At 47.7% G+C, this 12,713-nt stretch overlaps 1 protein-coding gene across 1 annotated transcript in view; it reads right to left on the reverse strand.

Annotated features, from left to right (window-relative positions):
- Window positions 1–1,285: 1,285 nt before the first annotated feature.
- Window positions 1,286–12,713, reverse strand: part of adamts17 (ADAM metallopeptidase with thrombospondin type 1 motif, 17) — a 76,632-nt gene continuing 65,204 nt past the window's right edge. The window contains exons 19-23 of the mRNA XM_062549955.1: window positions 12,011–12,146; window positions 9,427–9,631; window positions 8,736–8,888; window positions 1,945–2,122; window positions 1,286–1,548 (exon numbers count right to left, since the gene is read on the reverse strand). Of these exons, the coding sequence (XP_062405939.1) occupies window positions 1,397–1,548; window positions 1,945–2,122; window positions 8,736–8,888; window positions 9,427–9,631; window positions 12,011–12,146 (824 nt within the window). The 3' untranslated portion in view covers window positions 1,286–1,396. The remainder of the gene's footprint in view (window positions 1,549–1,944; window positions 2,123–8,735; window positions 8,889–9,426; window positions 9,632–12,010; window positions 12,147–12,713) is intronic.

The following is a 12,713-nucleotide window of genomic DNA, read 5'->3' on the forward strand; positions in this document are numbered from 1 at the left end:
TGTTGTGGTGGGTGGCAGCGGAGGGGACCTCTGTTTTCTCAGTCTTAGTCTATATGCTGAGCTGTGTGTTTATCAGCGAGCGAGTGCCGTGGTCCAACTGTTGACTCTGAGCTCTTATGTCAGCAGCCCCGGTGGTCTCCTGCCAGCCAGCGCTCTGTGCCACTGACAAGCCGCGGCCAGACTCTGAGGGGCTGAGATCAAGCTCGGACTTTGAACACACACACAGACACACACACACACACGCACACACACACACACACAAAAAAACACATACAGACACACACACAGACACCTAGTTGAAAGGGGAGCGTTTAGGAGAGTGCTACTTACCCAGGACTGATTGCAGTCATGGGAATGACGCTAGTTTTCAAGGGAGACATTTTGCCTCCGAGACATGAATAACTGTGAACTGAGTGCAAAAACAGACTTAATGATTAATAACTGATTAATTACTCAAGGCAATGGATTTAGTTGTGCTTCCATGTCCACACGCCTGTCTCTACTAGCTAGCATTGGAACTAAACAGGTACAATGCCCCACTTTTTGATAAAACGTAAATACATCAATTGAAATCAAGGAGTAAAGTGATGAAACTATAGGTTTCTTTAAAAAAAAAAAGGGGGGGGGGGGGCTATTTCAGTTCTTTGCTTACTAGACCACTTGCTTTCCTGACATAAATTCTGAAAGTAGTGAGCACCATAGGAAAGCACCTAACATGACCAGCTCTTCAACCTACACCATCTGAGCCCAAGACTCCTTGACCCAAATAATTTAGCTCTTATCTTTTGAAGGATAAGTTCAGAAGCACCAATACTGGTGTTGAGGTTACCAAAATTAGTTCAAAAAAAAATACTACTTGATGGTGGCTCTTCATACAATACAATAAAATAAAATAAAACAGACAGATAATAAACATACAGTAAAACAAAACAAACAAACAAATAAAAAATATCTGGGAAGTAAAGTGGAAAAAAACAGGTTCCAGTGCCCATTCTTGGGTTCCTGGCCAGCCAGTGGTGATTGGAAAACAGGGCCTGCTGAAGTTCTCACACTGTGCAACAGCCATCCTGATGGGCTGAACAGTGACCTCTCATGTCTATAAGTCACTCACTTTGGTTTACAGCAAAAGTCAAACAAACAAAAAAAAAGTGTTTTTCAAGTCATCTTAACATCTTTTAGCTTTAGATCTCACTTGAAATGTATGTTCATGCATATGAACAGTTTAGAGTTTTATGATATTATTCCATCAATATTAATGGACATAACGCCTTCTATCATAATAATAATAATAATAATCATAAGAATAATAATCATCATCATCATAATAACAACAATAATATTAATAATAATCTGAACATGTCAAATGAGACAACCCTATCCATCGGCTGCGAGGTCATTAACTGTTGTGTGGCATTTTGTTGGCATAAAAGTCTCTACAGGTCTGGCAGCACCGCTGGTACCACCTCATGTCCTGGCACAGGTTCTTCTCCCGGACCACCCTGCAGTACACCGTCCACTGGTCGCCCGTGCACTTGTACGTCAGCGCCGCTGCGGGGAGATGCCAACACCATGCCATGAGGTCACTTTCACCACTCGCAACGACTCATGCAATAACTCAGAGAACTCGCAAAGGGCATTTGGCTCACAGTCGGACACAACCTGGACACAAGCTCAAAAAGAGCTCACGGTGGCTTTGATGGGGGGTGGAGATGTGTGTGTGTGTGTGTGTGTGTGTGTGTGTGTGTGTGTGTGTATGTGTGTGTATGTGTATGTAATATGTGTGTGTGTGTGTGTGTGTGTGTGTGTGTGTTTGTGCTTGCGTGTGTGTGTGTGTTTGTGTGTGTATGTGTATGTGTGTGTGTGTGTGTGTGTGTGTGTGTATGTGTGTTTTTGTGTATGTATGTGTGTGTGTGTGTGTATGTGTATGTGTATGTGTACTCTTACCCAGTCTGGGGGAGGTGATGGTGTTGACGTTGACTTTCTCGTTGCACGCCCCCAGGTGGCACTGCCGGTAGGCCGGGGGCTTGAGCACAGCCGGGCAGTCGTTGCCATGGCGACCGGTCACACGGTGCATGCACTGGACGACTCTGGACTGGAGGGCCCGGCCGCACGAGGAAGAGCACTGCAATGCATCACAGGCAGACGGTTAATTCGCACGCTCAGAGCCGAAATGGAGGAAGCTAGTTTGGGTGTGTTTTATTTGCTAGCTCGTCTTTTGCCCGATACAGCTGAATAGAGAGAAAAGGCAAAAAGAAAAAAATCAGCCAAACAAATCAGCCAAATTCGGTGCCTCGGGGCAAAACACTTGAAAGGCAAATTAGCCTGACATGAAATTATACTTTCAAGACCGCTAAAGCAAACTTACAGGAAAACTCTCTTACTCTCGAGAGATCATTACGACTGCACAAGGCCAAGAGAGTACAGTGCATTTCATCAGGATGTTTGGATGATCAATCTAGATATAATGAGCCATATCAGGCACTTCAGGGTAACAAATGCAAAATTAATGGGGCTTTTGCTCCGCTGCTGACTAGTCATAGTTTTAGAATCTTTTGTACATTTCAGTTTTGTGTCAGCCTGGCTAGTATCAGACGACCGCTCCTTGCGTCTCAACTGGGTTGGAGAATGGGTCTGGGGACCTTCTCTTCACTTTCCAAGGGGTGTAACCAGCAGTGAAATCGAACTGGAAATGATACACTGAACCTCTTACCAAAGCTTTTTGGAAGTAGCCTACGGCAAACAACTTTTTCTTGTACGCAATAAAAAAAAGAAATAACACAAGCAAAGGAGCACAAACACTTGTTGTGTAGGAAGAGAGCACTTCATCCACACCCATGCCCTGCAGATCAACAGTGAGAGATTACAGTAATACAAACTGTGTTGAAAGGCTTCACAATGCACGGGGGGAAGAAGGAAGAATTAGTGGCTTCATTCACGTATGTTTGGTTTCAAGATGCAGACTTGTTTGCTTGACTTTTCCTTGACCGTACAATGGATATACCCAGCCCATCTCGCACAGAGCTCCCAGTATGATCTAATCGTAATCCTTCAATGCCATCACTCAGCTTATTTCTCCACATGTGCGTGACTGTAACCATAACTGATCACGATGATCAACAGCGTACGAGAGTAAGCCTCCAAATCAGAGGACAGACATGTCGTAACTCACTCATCGTAATTCTAAAATCGGGACAAATTGGGAAAAAAAAAAAAAAACGTTGGCCGGATAACACAATTCATTAAGCGTCCCACAAGACAGCAGTCAGAATCCAGATAAGGTTTTGGCTGTGATCTTCGCACTCGCGAGAGATCCGCTCCCCTGCGGAGGCGCATTTGCTAATAACTTGGCGAGCTAAATTCAATCGGCTTATCGGAGTGATACTTTAATACGCTCTAATAAACTTATTCTTTGATATGTTTAGGATGAATGCCGCCATTATACGAGCTTTGGCAGAAGCAAACACACTGGAAGGGTGGCAGACTTACAATGATGACTGTATCCCTGAATAGATCCCCACTCAATTAGGCAAAATAATCCCACAACAAGTCACAACACTCCGAATAGGCCCGGAGGGAGGGGAAAACTAGTCGGCACAGTTTATTACAGATGTGTGCGCTGCCTATTATTCCTCACATGACACAATTCATCTGTGTGGCTCTCGCAGACAAGAGCAGCCCAAAGTCCTTTCATCACAATACAGTGTTTCACCCAAGGAGAGGAGAGGGAACAAGGGGGGGAAAAAAATGTCGGAGTGGTGAAAAATGAAATCGTCATGGCGACTGCTGGACGGATCAACCGCTTGGCCTCCCGTCGGAGTGCAGTAAAACAGCGTCAGCCGTGGCGAGTCTCGGCTCCAAGTCGGACATAAAACCCCCTCACAGCGCGCCGCTGAGGACCGGCCGACCCTCCTATGGACCGGCATGCATCATTAATGGGAGAATGACACCATGCGCATAACACACAAGCAGGTCTGGCCCTGTGGCCTCTGTGAGGATATTCAATGGCACATCAAAGCTAATGGTGCCCTTAGGAGCCTGAGCTAAAGTCTGCTTACTGTTAAAACGTCAGAGCTGGAGGGATGTGTGCACCGTGACAGGGAACTCTGTGAAAGGCTACCTCTAGACGGAAAGACAGACATACTGGTGTTTCGTGTACAGTTAGTGAAACAAACTGCCTTCAACAATTTCCATTCAAAATGGCAACGCAGTCACAATCTGAGGGAAGAGGACATTGTAAATGAATGGCTATCGTTTATTCACCTGAGAACAGGGGTTCATGTCACACACAATGCAGCTAGAGGAGAGCAGTTCATCCGGTGACCTGGCCACCACTCATTCACTGCCTTACACCCTCGAATTTTGACACGGTACCACAACTAATACCGCTCGAGCAATTGAGCAATTGAGCTTGAAATGAGCATTGCAATTTTACGGACAATTTTACAAAAACGATTTTGGACCATCTCATGGAGTAAGCAATGGAAAACAAAAATCTCGGTTTATGTCCTATTTGCACTTGCAAGTCATGTTTTCTCCCTCCCTAACAACATGACTATCTCCATTCTGCAGACAGGTCACACACCACAGCATGTATATCACACTGGAACCCTGATTCCCTATACAGTAATCTCCTCTAAGCTCCGATCAGCACATTCTCCAGGGGATCATTAATACTGTAAATCTGTTATACTGTTACAGGGCACAGTCCAGCCCGAGCTGGCCTTTAAGACATGCACGGAAGAGGGGGCCCATTTCAGCCATTGGCAGGAAGAGCGACATTTCCAGGACCGCCTTGGCTTCGCATGAGGACTCTGATTCTACCAAGACCCTCTAGTAAAACAAATGGCTTGATTTCACCACGACTCTGTTGCGAAATGTGTGTAAGGGAAAACCACGGCCTCCGTGGTGAAAGAGAAGTTTGGTTTTGACCATCTTTTGCTGACAGTTTTATCTGCACGCTGTTCTCTGTCTTTCTCTAAAACGAGGGCACTCTCTCCCCATGGGTCTCTTTTTCTCTCACTCACACACACACACACACACACACACACACACACACACATACACACACACACTTGTTTGAACTCAAGGGTTGTGCTTGTCATCTGGAGATAGGGACTGCCGTGGCTTGCTTTCGCTCAGCGAGAACCACATGTGGTCCACTCCTGAACAAGAGCCCGCTCAGCTATTTCATCAGCGCCAATGACGTCACTTGGGCCCGGCCCACACCGCGCGATTAGCTCTTAACGGCTCTGTTCACCTCAGCCTCGTGCCCCCCCCAACCCCAAGCCTTGACACACAAACTCTGGCTCCCTGTCGCACTCGCCCGCACAACCTTTGCAAGTCATTCAGCGGCCGCGGTCGCTCTCTCTCTCTTTCTTTCTCTCTGTCTCTCTCCCTATCTATCTCTCTCTCTCTCTTTCTATCTCTCTCTTTCTCTCTCTCCTCTCACTTGGACGACGACTTTAGCAGATGTGCGGGCGAGGCGGCAGGTTGAAAGGTGAGCGCGCCCGCACTCGGCCAACGCGCACGGGGAGGCATAAAGCTCAGAGTTTTCCAGTTCCTTTTTGGCTGGGGGGGTGGGAGGGAGGGGGAGGGAGGGGGAGGGGGGATTTCACGACTCCCTGCTTGCCCTGTTGGACTGACCTTCAGGCTCACGCCTGCTACGGGCTCTTGAAAGTCACTCATAAAAAAAATAAAAAAGACACAAACAGCACCATGTCGCCACCAAGCACGAAGGCAAGACAGTCGGCCAGTCAAAAGATGACATCTGGGTCGAGAGCAATCTCGATTTTATGACCCTGTGCGAGAATGATTACAAGATTCTTCGATGTCTGCACCGCGACTCCACAATGTCAGCTGATACGGGCTTTTGGTTGAGAGACTTAATCAGAGCCAGTCGCTCAAAAACAACATCAACATCATTTGCAGCTTACAATTGCTTACACAGCTACGGTGCTGTGGCTAAGTTGTGACTAGATGAGCAGCTTGATATACAGCTGTTTACCGAACCGTCTGTGCGCACCTTTTCAGCTTGTTTTCACTTCTGAAAAAGTATTACGCAAAGAGGCGATAAAGTGAGGAGAATCTCCAGCCGGGCTGTTAGCGTTCTGTTCCACGTATGCTGCTCGTGTCAGTCTCAGACCTCTCTGTGACCGACGGACATTAAGTGCTCTACGGAGGTCAGTGAGTTACTGCCGGCAGTAACCTGGAGAGAAGACTAACGGTCGCTTCGCCTTCAAACGCGTCTGCGTTCGCCGCAGGCTGGAGATGAGTTGCTTTGGCCATTGGTTTTGTGCTTTTCTGGACTCTCTGACCCGATTCGGCGAAAAATGCAGTAAACTTGTGGGAATGACTGAGGATTAAACGCGCCTGGCAAGTGGCATTGTTTCCCTCATCAGCAGACAGGGCCGTGCTCTGAGAGTCTGGCGCCTGCCTTGTTTAGCAGCTTTAATGAGAAATTGGATTCACACTGTCCTCTCTCCCAGTCGGAGGAAGGGGGGGGGGGGGGGGGTTTCGCCGCGTAAGTAGATGCTCATTACTGCAGCACAGTGAAAAAAGCAACCGCTGCAGTGTGTTGTTCTAGGAGATTACCCAGAATCCTCAGGGGTGCGGTGAACGAGGGGCGACAGAGATGGGGAGCGCGGCCGCGATCTGCGCTCTTGGCGGCGGCCGTGGCGGTGGGAGCAGCTGGTGCCGGGCTGCAGCGGATAACCAGCCCCGGAGAGCGGGGTTAACCAGCTTTCCACCAAACCCACGGCAGCGGCGGCAGAGAAGCCGAGCACAGATGTGGCCCAGCCCAGCGCATCCCACTGTCAATGTATCAGCAACCGGATCCCCTCTGGGTAGAAGGTCATTCTGGGTAACGCTGAGTATGTAACACCATCCCGTAGGAAAACACTATCAGCTCAAAATAGCAACGGCGCTACAGAGACCGACTATGTGACCGTACACAGCAATTAGCATTCTTAAACAATATTCCTAACGTTTTTTAAATGCTCCTTCTCAATGAACTGCAGTTAGATCTAATGCTAATTCATGAGGCTGTCAGTAGTGCAGATTTTCTAAAAACAGCACAAGATGTGAAGGGGATACACTGCACACAAAGGACATGACACTGGGCTCAAACTGACAGCTCACAGCTGGGAGAACAAGTCACACTGTTAAAGTATCAAAGACGTGCCTGCCCTCATCAAAATCATTCAAAGGTGCTGAATGTATTTCATATCTGATCAAACAACACATCAACCAGTAGTGATTGGGGGTGGGGGGGTGTGTGTGTGTGGGGGGGGGGGGGCGGCCTCTCACACACACACACAGCGAAACAAGAAAGACAAGAAAGCCAGTTGAGGCTGGGAGTTGAGACGTCTCTTCAAAGCAGGCACTCCGTAGAGGAACTCCCGTTAGCCCATTACCGCAACAGACAGGTGCAGCCGAGCAATTTGTCAACATGCCCGCACCAGGACTGGCACCATGTCTGCGTCCGCCACAGCACGGGAGAGCGTGGGAGCGCAAATCGAGTGGAAAGGGACATCTGGCTGGAAGGAGAGTGCTTCTTTTTTTTCTCTCTCTCTCTTCCTCTCTCCCTCATTCTGTATTTTCTCCTTAAAAAACGTAGATTAATGAGCTGGGGATGGATATATGCTTTTTTTTGGGGTTTTTTCGAGAAGGAGACGGAGACAGAGAGACAAGCTTCCCGCATAATAGCCGACAAACCTGTGATTGGGAAAGGACACTCAATATCATTGCCAAGTGCTGTCACCGAGAGATGCCTATTCCAGTAATGGCTCCTCATAGACTATATGTTTTCATAGCGATTTCAGGGCTTGCCGTGCTTGAGGGACTGTTTGCGTGTGCGCCATCATCATTTTGAGCTGCTGAGTACACTCTGTGAGCTGATGGACAATGTGTGTTTAAGAAGGCGAGACGTTTTTGGTGCATACATGGCACATAACAAGTCAGCATCAATTGCATATACAGTATATATATACTCAAGAGTGCATTTTCCATTGACATAATAGCTCGGCTACAAGTTAGAAGCAAGAGTGAATGTCAGAACAGAGAATACCCATGGTTTACTGTTCCAGTGAGAAAACTGCTATCGCCTTCAACTGGGAATAGTGCAACTAGACTACTGCACGGCTAACAGACACACATGTGAAAAACATCCTCTATAAAAGGGACCGTCGGCAATATTATGGGATTTCAAGCCCATGTTTTGTCACATGTTTGCTGGTGTTTGTCTTGTCATATTCAGCAATCATCTCCACGTGATTCGCTAGTGGACTATTCCGTGGGTACACTATAAAAATGTTCTGTATCCCGCCCAGGCTCTGAAAACTGGAAGCAAAGATAGTGAGGGCAGCCGTTCCACCCAACAAAAATGAATTGTGGGAAAGGAATACTGAAGGAATGGGTGAGAGACCTCTCTGATATGTTTTGTTTGGTCCTTGGTTAAAATATAACGTACGTTGTTTTGGACAAAAAGCAGCTGCTAATCATTAAATATAAACATACACCTAAACAAATGTGACTTTCTGCACAATCGCTGACTGCACCTTTAAGTATAGTTTCGGCTTTTTGCCTTAACTCAAGGTAGGACAGTGAAGAGAGACAGGTGAATGGGAGAGAGAGAGCGATGACCCTCACCTACCCCGCAGCAGTATACGACCTTGTGTTTGAGAAAGGCACCATATAAATAAAAACATGCTATTTTTGTATTATTATTATTATTATACCTTTGACCAGTCTCCAGTCTTCCACTCGTAGCACTTGGAGTGGTCCTCACAGGCCTCCTCCTCTGCCGGGCGGGACACCGGGTCACAGCGGCCCTGGGGGTTGGTGCAGGTGACGGTGCGCCTCCGCGTCCCACGGCCGCAGTCTGACGAACACTGGGTGGAGAAGAGGGAGATGGGGGGTGGGGGGGGGGGGGGGGGGGGTTAGTCATTTATGGGGGCGCTCCTGTGGAGCCCCATTAGAGCCTCTCTAGCAATCAACTAATGAACTGAAAAGATAATCCATCAAGCGAATGACAGAGAGAGAGAGAAAGAGAGACAGAGGCAGAGAGAGAATGACAGAATGAGAGAAACAGAAACCACCACACAGCCACCATAGGGAAAATGAAAGATGCCAAGAAACACAAGAAGCATCTTCGGTCTGAAACCAGCTGTAAAGCAAATACCCGCCCCTTCCCCATATATGTAGAAACCCATGCCCATGCTGTGGATGTGTCCAAAGTGTATGTAGAGGATCTGTCCACTGTAGACAATGCAGTGTGGATGACTGGGGAGGGTGGGGAATGAAAGGGTGTGCGTTTGAAGAAAAATGGAAAAAAAGCCTTTTGATGTAAATTGCTCTTTGTTTTAACCTGTGAAATCAATAAAAAAATCTAATATTGTCGAAGTGTAAAGGATGGAGGATGAGAGGTACCCTGGACCACTCGGAGGCCTCCCACACGGTGAGGCAGTCGCGGCCGTCGCAGCCCTGCACGGCCGAGGGCTTGCCGCTGACGCAGTACAGGTCCCTGGTGTTGACGTAGGAGCCGTTCTGGAGCTGGTGCACGCACACCACGTCACGCAGCTGCAAGCCCTTCCCACACGTCACCGAGCACCGCCCCCAGTCCCCGGTCACCCAGCTGAGAGAGAGAGAGAGAGAGAAACAAAGAAACAAATAAACAAAGGGAAAAGAGAGAGAGAGAGAGAGAGAGAGAGAGAGAGAGAGAGAGAGGGTGGGGTTGGGGGAGATACACAAACACAGACAGAGTGAGTCATGCAACAACAGCAGAGAACAAAACAGACATTTGACACTTCTCACAATGTCATGCTTATGCAGCAGATTTCGTTGGGCGCACATCCCCTGTGGCTGAACAACCTGGCAGAAGACAAAGCACCCACCAGCATCAGCGTCATGGGAAATAACCTCAGAGAGGCGTCATCCTCCGCAGAGGCCTACAGCGCCACAGTGAGACCAGCCAAACGGTAAACACACCGACCCTCACACTAGACAACTCGTTACCATGCAAATGGCAGTTAGGAGCAAATGCAACAGAACACTGAGTGATAGGCATGAAGCTCTCACAGAACCCTTCAAACAGCTGCTAATTAAAACAAAAGTTTGAGATTATGCAGCATCTACTGGTTCTACGTTCTCCAGAACATCTACTGTTCTATGGAGATGATGGAGTAGCGGGGAACATCTGAGGGACTTCGAAAAGCTGCTAATTAAAACAAAAGTTTGAGATTATGCAGCATCTACTGGTTCTACGTTCTCCAGAACATCTACTGTTCTATGGAGATGATGGAGTAGCGGGGAACATCTGAGGGACTTCGAAAAGCTGTGTTCTCTCTGAAGTCGAATACACAGATAAAACATGGCTGTGTTAGAACAACTACAAAAGGCTGGGACGTTCTCTTTTCATTTCTTCAGATCTCCATGTTAAGCCTGGGAGCTCCTTTCTGGTTGTCTTCACCACGGATCCAGGATGCTTCCTCTCATTACCATTCTCTTTGGAGTCCGCAAAACACACATATCACTCGCATCTGTAGATCTGCAGTAATGACACTGAAGCGTGGAGAATAAATGGTTTCAGCAGCTTTGTGAGGGAAGACATAAATAAGATTGACTAGCTAAGCTAAGCCCGGGAAGCTTTCTGCACACATCTGTCACCAAAGATCTAAGAGAGGGGGAGCCTGCAGCCTCGACACGCTATCCGGAGCGCACAGTCAAACCGAAAAAAGCGATCAAGAGAAAATACATTGATTAGCACACACTGCTATCTAAATGAATCTCCTACAATTGTCTTATTATGCTATTTAGATTCCAGGCGGGTGACTGCAAGTTGACTCACACCATCCCTGGAGAGACACAGGAAACTGCCCCTAGTAATCTTACAAGCTTAAGTCTGTTGGTTATCTGCAGCAGTCTACATTCTCTGAGAAACACCAGCCACGCCAGCAAAGGCCAGCGCTAAGTGAGTGACAGGTGGGGCATGGGAACACTCTGGCACAGGTCAGCGCTCGAGAATGAGCCCTTAACAATGTCCATTACATCTCTGTGATCTCGCAACCCCCGTCGAATGGCGGAAGCCTCGACATATCTCCGATGCATTGACAAAAACGTTAACCGTTAGCCAAGTTAAGTGACCGGTCATGCCTCGCTTGTCGTTGTCGTCGTCGTCGGCGTCTCTCTGCTTCTTCCATCAGGGCTATCGCTATCTCTCTCTCCGGACGGTCGTGCGGACTCCTGCAATTCATTAGTGCCTCAAATGAGACTTTTATATTTCCTCTTCCACACGTCACCACTGTGGCCATGCAGCTGCACACAAACACAGACTGCGGGCGGAGTGTGTGAGGGAGCGTCTGTGTGTCCGGGGCTCAATGGGAGTGAGGGAAAGGACAAGGGCCCACACAATACGCACACACACACACACACACATACACACACACAACCTCAACTGGCCTTTAGGTAAGACTGCCAGGTTTCGTCAGAAAGCTTCTCTTAACTGTTTCTTTTCTCAGCAGTCTAAAATTGAAATGCAGTGCGCAACTTAACGACGCTGCAGACATAAAAAACCACGCATGAGCGGTTGAATTCTTTAATTGCATCAAAGCGGAGCTCAAAAAAGATATTTCCAGACACGTTTCCCAAATAGAGAACATATGAGGAAAGCCAGAGCACACTGCACTCTTTATTAAGTTTGGTTGGGTGCACACAGGCTTTATTTAATAACGTTCACTACTGCTGGCTTTATTGAAGACAAGACTATAATACTTCAATAAGTGGCAACATACTAAACTTTCATAACGCTAGACCACCCCCCCGCCTCAGCTAACGGAGATATATCACCTTCTTTTGGAGTGGAAACCAGCGCTCTTCAATTCTGTGCCTCTGCTCTCCCTCATAAATGTGCAAATGGGACCGAGCTGTGCAATTAGCCAAGCGTTTCCTCGGTTATGCGCACCTGAGGCTCTCCAGGGAAGTGCTGAGCGAGTGTTGGCACTGGTGAGGCTCTTACCGGTACTGGCACGGGTGGGTGTTGCAGTGCCGCATCTGAGGTGCCGGACGGTTGGCGGGCTGACATTGGCTGTCGTTCGCGAGGGTCATGGTCTTATTGAGTAGCTTCATGCAAGCCACCACCGTCTTTCTCTGGCCTGGGGACGTAAACAGGAAAAGACTCGTCAAAACACACCGTTGAGTCCTCATAGGAGTCATTTATTCAGGCTCTTCTTGACACCACAATTACAATCATAGTAAACAGTCATCACACACAATTAAGCATTTTGTAAAGTATTGGACTATTTGAATGAACTCAGCCATTTCACATGTGCTCATCTATTTAAGCCGTCGAATAATACTGAGGTAATGGAACAGTTTGCTCCGGCATGACCAGACACATGTTGCTCCAGAAAAGCAAGGTATCATGTACTGCAGCTCACCCACTGGTCGAGATTTAGCAGAGCCCCAGCTGACCTTTGACTAATCTGCATCATAGCCTTGTCTAATTGAGAGGCAATTACAGACTCAAACATAGTTAATTAGAAGTAATGACCTCAATGGCAAAACGGGGGGCTATTTTTAGTGGACAACTGGACTCTGCCCAAATTAGTCCTGGAGTAACGCACTGACCCCTTCATGTGCAATGTGCGACGTGGCTCAAATAAGGACCCTTAAAAGCATTCTTAGCCTAAAACAGAGGCAGCGTGCCAGGCTGGGGGATA

This window comes from Sardina pilchardus, chromosome 11 (genome assembly GCF_963854185.1).
Source record: "Sardina pilchardus chromosome 11, fSarPil1.1, whole genome shotgun sequence".
NCBI classification, from domain to species: Eukaryota; Metazoa; Chordata; class Actinopteri; order Clupeiformes; family Clupeidae; genus Sardina; species Sardina pilchardus.